At 39.6% G+C, this 13542-nt stretch overlaps 1 protein-coding gene across 7 annotated transcripts in view; it reads left to right on the top strand.

The window, feature by feature from the left end:
- OSBPL6 (oxysterol binding protein like 6) overlaps positions 1–13542 on the top strand; it is a 242647-nt gene extending 229105 nt beyond the window's left edge. For 4 of the 7 annotated variants that reach the window (XM_077272617.1, XM_077272614.1, XM_077272613.1 and 1 more), the window contains 5 exons: positions 3191–3335; positions 6969–7113; positions 9075–9201; positions 10838–10960; positions 12506–13542. In XM_077272617.1, coding sequence (XP_077128732.1) covers positions 3191–3335; positions 6969–7113; positions 9075–9201; positions 10838–10960; positions 12506–12614 — 649 coding nt within the window. In that variant the 3' untranslated portion in view covers positions 12615–13542. The remainder of the gene's footprint in view (positions 1–3190; positions 3336–6968; positions 7114–9074; positions 9202–10837; positions 10961–12505) is intronic. The other 3 variants (XM_077272618.1, XM_077272615.1, XM_077272612.1) reach the window with 1 other exon arrangement.

Here is a 13542-nt window from a genome sequence, read left to right as displayed (position 1 = left end):
CGCAGCGGTGACGTCACTGCTGTGCTGCGCTCTCACTGTACGGCCGGCAGTCAGTCAGAGCAGGAAGCGGACGGCAAGGGACCTGACGGACATCAGATGGTGAGTATGTACTGTTTGTTTTTTTTGGTAACCAGGGTAAACATCGGGTTACTAAGCGCGGCCCTGCGCTTAGTAACCCGATGTTTACCCTGGTTACCAGTGAAGACATCGCTGAATCCGTGTCACACACACCGATTCAGCGATGTCAGCGGGACCTCAACGACCAAAAAAAGGTCCAGGCCATTCCGACACGACCAGCGATCTCACAGCAGGGGCCTGATCGCTGGTACGTGTCACACATAGCGAGATCGCTAGTGAGGTCGCTGTTGCGTCACAAAACTTGTGACTCAGCAGCGATCTCGCTATGTGTGACGGGGCCTTTACACAAGCAAAAGTCTGATTTCCTGACCAACCAGAAAGAAACACATAAATCCAAAAGTCAACATATAGATAACAGCAGTGTCGCACTGGGGTGCCAAAGGCCCACCAGTAACATTCACTTTGGGGGGCCCACTTTTCACCTGCATACAAATATTACACTACCCTCGTTCACAAATTTACCTATATCTCTAAATAATAATAAACTGGGTAGATTGGTTAATGAATGATCAGATGCTGCTTTTTTCTGTACAGAGTAAATCAAGTGAATTATGCCAAGTACTGCTCATACAGCTGTGTTGGGGCTCAGATCTGTACGGGGCCCACCGGGGGATTCCCCTGTTCCCCTATGGGCCAGTCCGAGCCTGGATAACAGTCTATTCTTTCTGGCTTCCTAAAAATAGATGTCTGGTTAATTAAGATACAATGCTGTGTCTCCACCGTAACTATTCAGCAGCCAGCCACATACCATGGCATGTAAAAGTTTGGGCACCCCTGGGAATAACTACTGTTATTGTGAACAGTTAAGGAAGTTGATGATGAAATGGTGTCAAAAAGGGCTAAAGTTAAAGATGACATATTTCCTTTGTATTTTAGGCAAAAAAAAGTAAAAAAAAAAAAAATATTGTCATCTTTTTCATTTTAAAAATTACAAAAAGGAAAATGGGCCAGTGCAAAAGTTTGCTAACCCTGCAAGTTTAGTACCTAGTATCACCCCCTTTTGAAAGTATCACAGCTCGTAAATGCTTTCGGTAGCCACCCAAGAGTCTTTCAATTCTTGTTTGAGGGATTTTCATCCATTCTCCTCTGGAAAATTCTTCCAGTTCTGTGAGATTCCTGGGTCATCTTGCATGCACTACTAATTTGAGGTTTAGGCACAGATTTTCAATGATGTTCACATCAGGGGACTGTGAGAGCCATTGCAAAACCTTCATCTTGTGCCTTTTGAGGTCGTCTATTGTGGATTTTTACGTGTGTTTAGGATCATTATCCATTTGTAGAAGCCATCTTCTTTTCAACTTCATCTTTTTTACAGGTGGTGTTATGTTTGCATCAAGAATTTGTTGAAATGTCATTGAATCCGTTCTTCCCTTTACCCGTGAAATGTTCCTTGTGCCATTGGCTGCAGCACAACCACAAAGCATGACTGATCCACCCCCATACTTAATGGTTGACGAGATGTTCTTTTCCTGAAATTCTCGGCCATTTTTTATACACATGTACCTTTGATCATTGTGGCCAAAAGTTGGTCATTTAATAGCTGGTTTACACAGGCCGATCCACCTTCAGATGCGCAATGAGCAATCAGTAAAAGTTTGTTCAGTTAGCGTAGGCTACCATTGTTCTTGATAGGTACTTCAAGTCCTTGTTGAGTCACATCCAGTGAGGTGGATCCTCTAAGCTTCAGGTCCAGTTGGGCACACATACCCTGGGCGTAGGTGCGGCAAGCAGGAAGCGAGGACTTGGCACACTCCAAAAACTTGGGAGCAGCAAAATGGATGTAGTGGCACCCAGCAGGAATGGAAGCAAGTTAAAGCACAGTGTACACAGAAGGTGGAGTACAAGAAAAAAGTCTTGAGACTCAATCCTAAAACACACTTGTGTGTCCTAATAGGCCTTGAATAGGATTAGGGAGATGATGTCACTGAGTCACCCTGGGCAACCTGCAGACCCAACGTGGAGCACAGCACAGGCCATGGATCGAGGTGAAGAAAACAAAGCCCAGTATGCCTGGGGTACCTGGGACAGCTGTGTCACAGTCCTGTTTACATACGACGATGCATTGTCAAGAATGATGATCATTTCACCCGACGAACAAGCTCGTTCACGTTGATCAAGCAGTGTAAATGGACCTTTACTTGGCTCCTTGATCTAAAGTTGCACCCGACAGAAGCAATCTGTCAATTATAGCTTTGGCATAGCCAACAATCCATTATAAAACTTTCCCAAAGAAGAATACAAGTTACAATACAAGAATCATTCCCCTTTTACACCATGCATGCCAACTTTTCCAGCTGTTGTTCTAGGAGATAGATTCTTGTGGATCCAGCATCAATTTTAGCCATAGACATGATTCATTTAGAAACCACAACCCTTCCTGACCCATTTCTCAAAACCCTAACACCCCGTTTCCCACTCCTGAATGTGCAATTGGATACTGTCGTTAGACATGTGCAAGAAACGTTCTGGAAATTAGATTTCCTGAGGCTTTGGCGGCGATGCCTGGGTTATTTACCAATTTTGTTTAGGAGGTCTCCCCTTTTTTCCTTGAGCCTCCTGGAGATTTTTGGGAGAATCAACAAATGACTTGCGGTACATTGTCTCACATAGATGAGTGGTATAATTTATGGTACCTATACTGGAAATACTAATATTGGAAGTTACCAAGGTTTTCTGTAACAATTTAAAAGGGGTCATCTATGATTAGGAAACCTGTATACTCTCCTGTACCGTCTTCAGTGCCCCCTCGTGTCTGTCAGAATACATGTGGACTGCCCTCTTCCAATGCCAGCAGATGACGCATATCCGAAAGCAGAATTAGAATGACACAAATATTATTTATAGACTTGGAGATTTTCATGGACAATTATTCTATGCACAAATTTGTCAGATTCTGAGACTGGTTGAAAAACAATTTTAGTCAGAAGCTTCATTGGACATGCATAATTGCTCCTGTATTGTCTTGTGTGACCACAATCAAAACAATATAGTAATAATAATCATTGTTTGTTCTTGGTGGAATAGACCTTTGCTTTCTGGACTTTATTTGTAGGTATGGAGATTGCTATGTCTGGAATAAAGTGACAACCTGCATACACAACATCCTCAGTGGTAGAAGATGGATTGAACATTACGGGGAGATCACCATTCGGAACACAAAGAGCAGCGCTTCTACGTGTAAGATGACATTCATCAAGGTACGGAGGTTACTTCCCATGAAAGGGCTAAAATAATTCTACTCTACATCAGTCTGTAATGATACCGTATAACTGAAGGTGTATACAGTATATGGTGTGTTTTAATAAATGTATATACAGTAGATCTCTAAGGAATTATGTTATGTCTATAGAGGAGCAGCCATAGTCAGAACCACATCATGCTCCTACTGTTAGCCAAAGAGAAAAAAAAAAAGTATTACAATGAGCAGTATTTTTTCGGGCCTGGAACCTGAAACATCAGGTATTCTCCGCAGTGGCCACTACATGGGAAATACATGGATGGTTGAAATCTGCGAGAACAGGAACCTCTGTTACAGAGATGTCCTCCATTTTGGAGGGGGGGCCAGAGTGGAAGAACTTCTTTTGCGAAGACTATACAGTCATGACCGTAAGTGATGGCACCCTTGAAATTGTTCCAGAAAATGATGTATTTCTCCCAGAAAATTATTGCAATTGCATGTTTTGTTATATACATGATTATTTCCTTTGTTTGTAGTGGAACAACACGAGGCATAGAAAAAAGGCAAATTGGTCATAATTTCACACAAAACCCCCCTAAGGGGCCAGATAAAATTGTTGGCACCCTTAACTTAATATATGGGTGCACACCCTTTGAAATAAATAGCTGCAATTAGTTGCTTTCTATAACTATCAACAAGCTTCTTACACCTGTCAACTGGAATTTTGGACCATTGTACTTTTGGAAACTGCTCTAGATCTCACATATTTGCCTTCTCCCAACAGCAATTTCACGATCTCTTCGCAGATGTTCAATGGGATTTAGATCCAGACTCATTGCTGGCCACTTCACTATCCAGCACTTTGTTTCCATCCATTTCTGGGGGCTTCTTGAAGTATGTTTGGGGTCATCGTCCTTCTGGAAGACCCATGACCTAGGATGCAAACCCAGGTTTCTGACACTGGGGACTACATTGCGACCCAAAGCCTTTGGTAATCTTCAGATTTCATGATGCCTTGCCCACAGTCATGGCACCCAGTTCCAGAGGCAGCGAATCAACCCCAAAACATCTTTGAACCACCACCATGTTTGACTATAGGTATTGTGTTCTTTTCTTTGTAGGCCTTATTCAGTTTTCAGTAAACAGTAGAATGATGTGCTTAACCAAAAAGCTATATCTTGATCTCATCTGTCTATAGGATGCTTTCCCAGAAGGATTTTTGGCTTGCTCACGTACATTTTGGCAAACTGCAGTCGGGCTTTTTTATGTCTGTGTCAGCAGTGGGGTTCTCCTGGGTCTCCTGCCATAGCGTTAAATTTATATGAAATGTCGATGGATAGTTCGCACTGACACTGATGCACCCTGAGTACGCAGGACAGCTTGAATTTCTTTGAAAGTTGATTAGGGCTGCTTATCCACCATCCGGACTATCTTGCATCGCAACGTTTCATCGATTTTTCTCTGCCGTCCACATCCAGGGAGATTAGTTACAGTGCCATGTGTTATAAACTTCCTGATTGTGTTGAGCACCGTGGACAAAGGAACATCAAGATCTCTGGAGATGGACTTGTATCCTTGAGATTGTTTATATTGTTCAACCATTTTGGATCTCAAGTCCTCAGATAGTTCTCTTCTGCGTATTCTGTTCTATGTGGTTAGTGTGGCACACACAAGCACACAATGCAAAGATTGAGTCAACTTCTCCCCTTTTCATCTGGTTTCAGGTATGATTTTCATATTGTCCACACTTGTTACTTGCCACAGGTGAGTTTGAACGAGCATAACGTGCTTGAAACAAAGTTGTTTATCAACAATTTTGTCCGGCCCATTTTGGGGTTTTGTGGGAAATGATATCCAATTTGCCTCTTTTTCTCTGTTCTATGTGTTGTTCCAATGTACACAAAAGCAATAAGTAATTGTATAAAAACATGTGTACTTTCAGTAGTGTTCTGGGAGAAATACTTCACTTTCTGGAACAATTTCAAGGGTATCAACACACTTTCGGTCATGACTGTATATGCATTGGTAGGGCAAATGAACAGAGATTCTTTTAGAATCAAACTGTTTAAGTTTCGTATTGAAAGAATAAGTCCAGTGAATCTGCTCAGTGGTTTCCAGATGGCAAACTGCAAATCGCTTAGATTTTTACCGATTCTGACTCACCAAAATCAATCGCCTGTTTGCCTAACAAAGACCACTAAAATGATGAACCACAATATATTATTATTTTGAAGTTAAAGATGACCAGTCACTTGCTCAAAAAAATGAGTTAAATACTCTTTAAAAAACCCTGAGCTCCCCTGATTCTCCTGTTTGTTCCATTATAAACTGTGCCGTTCCATTGCAGCGATTTTCACATTTGTTGCTTTTGGAGCACAGTATGTGAAATCTCTGCTTGCATTCCATCTGGGTGTTTCTTTAGAACCTTCTCTGAGGGCGTACATTTTTCACTCCTCCCTCCTAGTTAATGCCTTGCTGTGATTGGCAGAAGACCCTGAGACTGCTAGACTGCTGAACTGTGATTGGCAGCATCTGGGAGTGAGGGATGAAAGCAAACGCCCCCAGAAATGAGAGAGATGAGGGAAGGAAAGAAGCCTATAAGCCAAAAAGTAATTCCAATATTGATAAGAGCACACAGAAAAAGCTTAATATATCTTATAAGTGTTTCTCCAATGTAATCAAACATCAGACAAAATGCATATATACGCAATAAATAGTTTATTGAGATATACAACTATACAATAAAAATAGAAATTAAAAGTTAATAGTAAAATAAAGAAACAATGAAAACAAGGGATGGCTGATGAGCGACACAAAATACAGAAAATGAGCAATAACAAGGGTAGCCACCAGATGGAGCAATACTGCCAAGGAGTAATGATAAATGGGCACGTATAGGCGTATATATGTATAAATACGCCTATACGTGCCCGTTTATCATTTCACCTTGGTGGTATTGCTCCATCTGGTGGCTACCGTTGTTATTGCTTATTTTCTGTATTTTGTGTCGCTCACCGGCCTTCCCTTGTCTTCATTGTTTCTTAATTTTAGTATTAACTTATAAATTCTATTTTTATTGTATATGGTATATATGCACACAATACATAATTATATATATATATATATATATCAGTAGTGAAAAAGAAAACAATGATACATTATAATCGGACTTAACCAAAAGAATAATTAACTGTGTAGATACTAGACTCCACCTCAGACCCCGATGTGCGTTTCGACCCTACTTCTGGAGGTCCCCAGAAAAGACTCTGAAGAAAGGCCAAGTAGAGATTTCTAATACTGCGCTCCAATAGCGCCAAATGTGCACCTACGTGTGCCACGCCACAAATCTTACTCCAGTCAATAACTTGAGTAAGATTTCTGGTGTAAGTAATATCACATCTTGTCAAGAATTAGATGAGCGGTGGCGTCACTCCCCCATCCTGCCCCAGCTCTGAGCATTTTGGTGGAACTGGGTGAAACTGTCGTGAAAACGACAAAAGTCGCACCATTTTTGCACAGCTAAGCGTTGAGTAAAAATGTTGTGTTTTTTTTCTTTTTAAGCAATTTCTGGCAGAATTATGTAGTTTTCATTTTAATGAATCAAACTGTATTTTCTGCAATATATGACAACTTTTTTTTTTCCTCTACTAAGGGAAATTATTGGAGCTCGAGTGTAAATGAGATTCATGGAGTGGTGATGGATCAAGAAGGAAAGGTTGTCCATCGACTTTTTGGGAAGTGGCATGAGGCCTTGTATCGTGGTGATGCCCCAGCAGCAAAATGCATATGGAGACCTGGTATAACTAAGCCACTAATGGAATTGTATTAATGTTTGGTAGCATTGATGGTGTTTATCCATAACATGACCGTGTCCTTGTGAAGACTGATGTCTTCTCCATGTTTGCACTCAAGTAAAGCCCAACCAAAAGCTACGCTTCTTAAATGATCATCATTTCTTCTATATACTGCAATGCCAAAGTATTGCGGTACATAGAAAACCGATCAAAATCCCTAAGACGACAAAAAAAAATAAAGTAAAAAATAAATACAATAAAAAAAATGAAAAAAAAAATATATAAAAGTTTGAATCACCCTGGTTCTCCCTGTTCCAAAATACAAACAATAAACATAATTGATATTGTGGCGTCTTGAGAAAAATTTGATCTATAAAAATAAAAATGAATTAACATGTACCGATGATGCTGTAAAGAGAAAAAGTGTTTTCATCAACAAACCTTTCCCCAAAAAAGCACTATACCATCGTGTATACCCCAAAATCGTATTAATAAAAAAGATACATTTGCCATGCAGCCCTCCCACAACTTCATCAACAGAAAAGTTATGGATTTTAGAAAACAATGACATGAACCAAATTTTTTCTTTCAAATATTTTTTTTAGATACTGATGTGTCACAAATATTATTAGATTTGAAGAATCATGTTGCTGGGTAACAAAGAACAATGTAAAAAAAAAAAAAGTGGCAGAATTAAGTTATTTCAAAATTTTAATACATTATGTAGAAAAGTGAAGAAAAAGTGTAGAAAAAATAAAAGTTAAGGCCCTTAGGGGAATGGAAAAAGAAAGAAATGTTTACATTTCATATTTGCATTGCTTCAATTTCTGTGAAATTCCCAAAGGGTTGAGAAACTTCCTGAATACTATTTTGAATATTTTAAGGGGTGCACTTTTTTAAAATGTTTTTATTTGTGATGATCGTCTAATGTATAGGTCCCTCACAGCCCTTGAGTGCCTTAAAAAATATCTCCTTTAAGTTTCTTGAAAATGTTAAAAATTGCTTCCAAATTGTCAAATTTCCCATAAAAATACATAAACGTATGACAAAAATCACGTCCGCATAAAAGACCTATGGTCAATACTGATTATTAACTTCTTGTGTGTGATATGACTATCTGTTGAAGGCAGAAGTATTAAAAGATTTTTTTTTTAATAAACTGAAAACAAAGCTAAATTTATCATTAACATAAAGTACAATGTGTCACAAAAAAAAAAGATCTCAGAACTTTGTTCATTGGTAAATAATCCAATATTACTGCCAAGTAAATTGCCTCCTGCCAGAATGTAAAAATCCTAATTTCTCAAGCAGGCATCATCATTAAGGTGCTCCATTATTGTTCCTAGGCATAGGCATTTTTTAGGCTAAGACTACATGATGACTTTAGCCATGACACAGGTCCTGCTATTTGCCGCTGCGTACACGTCACTGCAACACGTACAGCACCACAATCATTGCAAGGAAATGTGACTGGCTCCAACGTTTTGTTTGTCACAACCCTAATACTCTACGGGTCGCAACGTTTCCCCATTCATCTGCGTTATTCTGAGATGTAGAAGCATCACATTGAATTCTATTAAAAAAACAATGTCGGCAATAACTTGTAGTTGTTATGCCCGTTAATGAAAACTTCTTATTGTCTTAGAAAATTATAGGCTTCCTTTGATTTTTTTTTCAGTTCTCGAAATAATAAACAGGTTAACGGTAAAACTCCGGCTGAGAATAGCTGGAAACAAAGATCGGAATGAGGCAACAATAGTCTTGTCCATGTGCTGTTTCCCATTCACTTGATTAGGACACAGCGACGTTTCTGTAAAAACAGAAAAACAAATCTTATTTGTAACCTTAAGCAGTTAGTTTTATTTCTGGACCTGTCTAAATTCCAGATATAAAGGGTACTGGTCAGCTAATGTATGACGTTAGTGATGTGTAAAATATTGTATTATGTTTGTACTTTTTCCAAGGTTCTATGCCAACTAATTATGAACTCTATTACGGCTTCACAAGATTTGCCATTGAGCTGAATGATCTGGATCCAGTGATGAGGGAATTCCTTCCAAAGACCGATGCAAGATTCAGGCCGGATCAGAGGCAATCATTTGTTATACTTACTTTACTATAGTTCTGATTTTAAGTTGGTCACAAAAATAGGTGAATTAAAATACTGAATATTAAACTAATACTGGCACTAGGTTGGGGCAAAAACGCTATCTAGAAACATAACTTTGTGGCTGTTTAGAGAGGTCTAATTACAAGAAACAAATTTTTATCACATATGGAAATGAGGCCTCAAGTGCCTAGTGGGCAGTCCTAATCTCAGTCTGTAGTCAGTCACTTCCTGCCCTGCCTCTCTCCCTTTGTCTCCGAGAGACTGACAACTTGTCGGGCTCAGGACTGCTCACTGGACACTTGGATCCTTATATATAAAATATGAGAGAAGCTTATTTTCCTTTCAATTAGACCTCCCTCAACAACCATAAAGATATGTTCTCATGTCTGTTTTAATCCACTGTCCAATGTTGTTATTGGTTCAGTAGGATGTAAGAAGCAGCATTTAAAACAATTGTTAATAGTGGTGAGCGAGTGTACTCATTGCTCGGGTTTTCCTGAGCACGCTCGGGTGACCTCCCGAGTATTTATGACTGCTCGGAGATTAAGTTTTCATCGCGGCAGCTGAATGATTTACAGCTACTACCCAGCCTGAGTACATGTGGGGGTTGCCTGGTTGCTAGGGAATCCCCACATGTACTCAGCCTGGCTAGTAGCTGTAAATCATTCAGCTGCCGCGATGAAAACTTAATCTCCGAGCAGTTATAAATACTCGGAGGTCACCCGAGCGTGCTCGGGAAAACCCGAGCAACGAGTACACTCGCTCATCACTAATTGTTAATCTTTGTCAAATAATCGCCCTTGCTGTTGAAAATTCACCAATAAAAATGTTAAATTAATACAATCTGTTTTGCCTGCCATCGTAATGATTTTATCTCTGAGGGACTTGACTGTTTGTTTCTAGCTTTAAAGGACACTATACTTAACCAACTTCTGGAGTGCCCATAGACTATAAATGGTGGTCCGCACTTTACTCTGCAGTGACATTCTAAAATGTCAGTGCAGAGTAGGGAGCTTCCATTAAATTGTGCAGCTGTGGGGTGGGCAGCCAACTGTCAGACACAGCCAGACTCCTCACAGATAAGGTAAATATGGTTTATTACCATGTTTACCTTCTCCATCACGGAGTACACAACGCTGAACCAGTGCTTGTGTATACAGATTAGGAGGCACTGACAGTCCTTCATCTTCTTTACCCAGTGATTATGTGATCGCCGGGTTTTGAGAAGGAATCATACCTTCATGGTCCTGTAACTATGGCTGGTATATTAACAATTCAGCAATACAAATATTGTTTTCAAATATGTAAAAATATCCCCAAAAGGTCTTATAAATGTGAAAAATAGAAACATATTTCCTATTTTTCTTTATACCTCCACCTCACCCCCCCCCCCCTCAGAAAAGGAATTGAGAAATTATAAAAATTTAAGCCCATATATCAAAGAGGCAAAAAGTGATTGAATATGAAAACAAAGAACATTTTTTTTAGAGTCAATAAAAGCGCATGTACGAGTATGAAAAAAATTAAAAATGTGCCTGGCGAGGAACGGGGTTAAATAGCCCAGTCTTGAATTAGTTTAAGTACATCTAATTTGGATTTCCTTTTGGATTTCTTCAGGTTACTTGAAGAAGGGAATGTTGATGCTGCCTCTACAGAAAAACAGAGAATAGAAGAGCTGCAGAGAACTAGGAGAAAATACTTGGACGATAACCATATAGAATATATACCAAAATATTTCCGGTAAAGTTTAAGAAACTTCTTATTTCTTATTCCCGTTTGGATGACTACAAGAGTGCCGAGATGTGCCACTTGTACCAGTCTTTAATTGCTCAGAACAATCATGCCACCAAAATATGGCGAATCTGTAAAACTGTGTAATGAATAATTACAAATACTGTCTGCGGCTTCAGGACATTGTGCAGGGCAGCGAGCACTAGAGGTCTGGGTGACACTAATACCTTACTAGTGGAAGGAGCAATATTGCCAACTTCTTTATTGTAGTGAGAAGTATTCTACTGTCTAGGGACACAGAATTTGCCACTTCCACATCTGGTAAATGGCCACCAGAGCACAAGGAAAGTGCTACTTTCTGGGAGGTTTCGGTAGGGTTTGGTGGCTCTCGGGAGATTTACCCTGGTAATCTGGGAAGACTCCCGTTTTCTGTGAATTTCGCAGATCTTTCGGGAGTGTTAGTCAGTATGTTATAGTGCTAGGCAGGGGTGACCATGTGTCGGGTAAAGGCTCATGGGCACTGGTGTAATGGCTGACTTTGATACTGTTGTAGCTTTACCAACTGGTGCTCGCCACTGAATTGCTGCAACTGCTTTTGGACACAATGAAGGGTTTCCCTACAGCCAACACTAGGGGGGGTCTCTATCCATACAGACGCTTGTACAGCTTCCATTGAATTCAATATTATCTGTATGAATCAGTATACAGCGATCTCCTCCTCGTGGTGGCTGCAAACAGGAAAAGTCTCATCATTATGATGGCATCAAGGGAAGCAAGGGATTTGGAGATATTTTAAAAATGACCTGGCCTTTTTATTTCGCAAAATAACTAAAACCGATCTAGAAACATTTCTTAGTGGACATTTGGAGAGGTCTAATTACAAGAAAATAAATGTTTATGCAAATGAGGTCGCAAATGCCTAATGGGCAAGTGTTCAATCGCCTACATTAACTCTGCCCTTAACCCAACAACCTTGGCCTTGGTTTACAGCTTGAGTATTGTCCTAACATCACTTAATCCTAAACTGAAAAGAGGGCACGGCGTACTGAGGAAAGCCTGAGGACTTGCCAGCCTTAGGACCCCCCACTGGACACTTGGGATTTGGTTTACAACCGCGAGAAAAAAAAGCTAATTTTCTATGCAATTAGACATCTTTCAATTACCATAAACATATGTTCCCAAGTCAGTGTTAGTAGCTCGGCTATCCTCATAAGTACCATTGACTTTGATTAGAGATAAGGAAGCATGCAGTACCGGAACGGCGCTTCATTTCACTTCTACTGGGTGCGGTTTTGGTTCCTGCAGCCAGACCCCCTGGATGGGTGATAATTTATTTTAAATGGAATACGCCTTTAGATTAAAAGGACCTGATCTCCTTCAGTCTTAGCATCAATTGGATCCCAGGGATTGGCTTCCCCAATCATAGATAACGATTAATAGGTCATCAATTCTTATGGTAGGAAAATACCATTCTAGATTGCCATTGTATCTGTTATCGCTGGAGGGCTACATTCCTGATTTAATTAATTTCTCTTTTCCGTATTCTGTTTGCAGGAAGGTGATCGATTCCCACAATAAGGAATTTTGGGTTTCTAATGACACCTACTGGGAAATTCGCAAGGACCCTGGTTTTAGTAAAGTTGAATTACCCATTCTTTGGTGATGTCAGATCTACCATTCTATCAACCAATCAATATCTATGCACAGTTCTGTTTCATATCGCTACAAGATACTTTTTCTTTGTGATGCCTCATGCCATTTGCTTTTATATTCATTTTTAAAAACAATTTGCTTGTATAACATGTACAATACAGTTATTTGCTGCATTTGTAGAACGACTGAGAAGTACAGAAGCTTGGGATCTCTTGCTTCTAGACTTAAGCTACCGTAGGATTAGACGCAATGATTCCCGCTCATCCCAGTTATTCCTTCATTATCAGAACATTGGTCATTAATAAGCATAATTGAGCAGATATTGCATAGATATTTTGCTGTTATTGGAATCTGTTTCCTATTGGTAAAACATTCACATTCTAGCAAATATCACTATGTGCCGACATCACTGATCCTTGTGTAGAGAACGTTACCAGATACAAAAGCCTCATCTAGTGATAATCTGACGAGAACTACAGACTTTTAGACTATTGTTATATTATTAATCCCTGAAAAGCTGAATTTCATGAAAATGTAGACTAAAGTCCATCTTTCATGGTGGATTCATGACTATCGGTTGGCTCCTTGCATTTTTTGACTTTACAGGTCGCTGTATGATGGATTCCTAAAAGTTTGAGTCCTACGATACCTTAGGTGAGGCTCACCATTTTTTTTTTGTCAGATTCTGTAAAAATGAGTGCCATTTTCTGTCGGACATTGAATTAGGCAGACAATTTTCCCTGAAAACATGTCTGAGGCTGCGTATTACAAAGCGGCAGGAACCAATTTGTGCTGTCCTTTTTTTTTTTTTGCATGGACCCTTTCATGTGAACTGACAGGTTTTTCTTCTCCATTTTTTTTTTTGTAGATCGATGGTTTTCACAAAAAAAGAAAAATGTCAACAGACTCATTGAATTTAATGTGCCTATGTGCTGTCC

This window comes from Ranitomeya variabilis, chromosome 7 (assembly GCF_051348905.1).
Source record: "Ranitomeya variabilis isolate aRanVar5 chromosome 7, aRanVar5.hap1, whole genome shotgun sequence".
In the NCBI taxonomy this organism is placed as follows: Eukaryota; Metazoa; Chordata; class Amphibia; order Anura; family Dendrobatidae; genus Ranitomeya; species Ranitomeya variabilis.
Note: the sequence above shows the minus strand (reverse complement) of the source record. Positions and strands in the feature narration are given on the sequence as shown.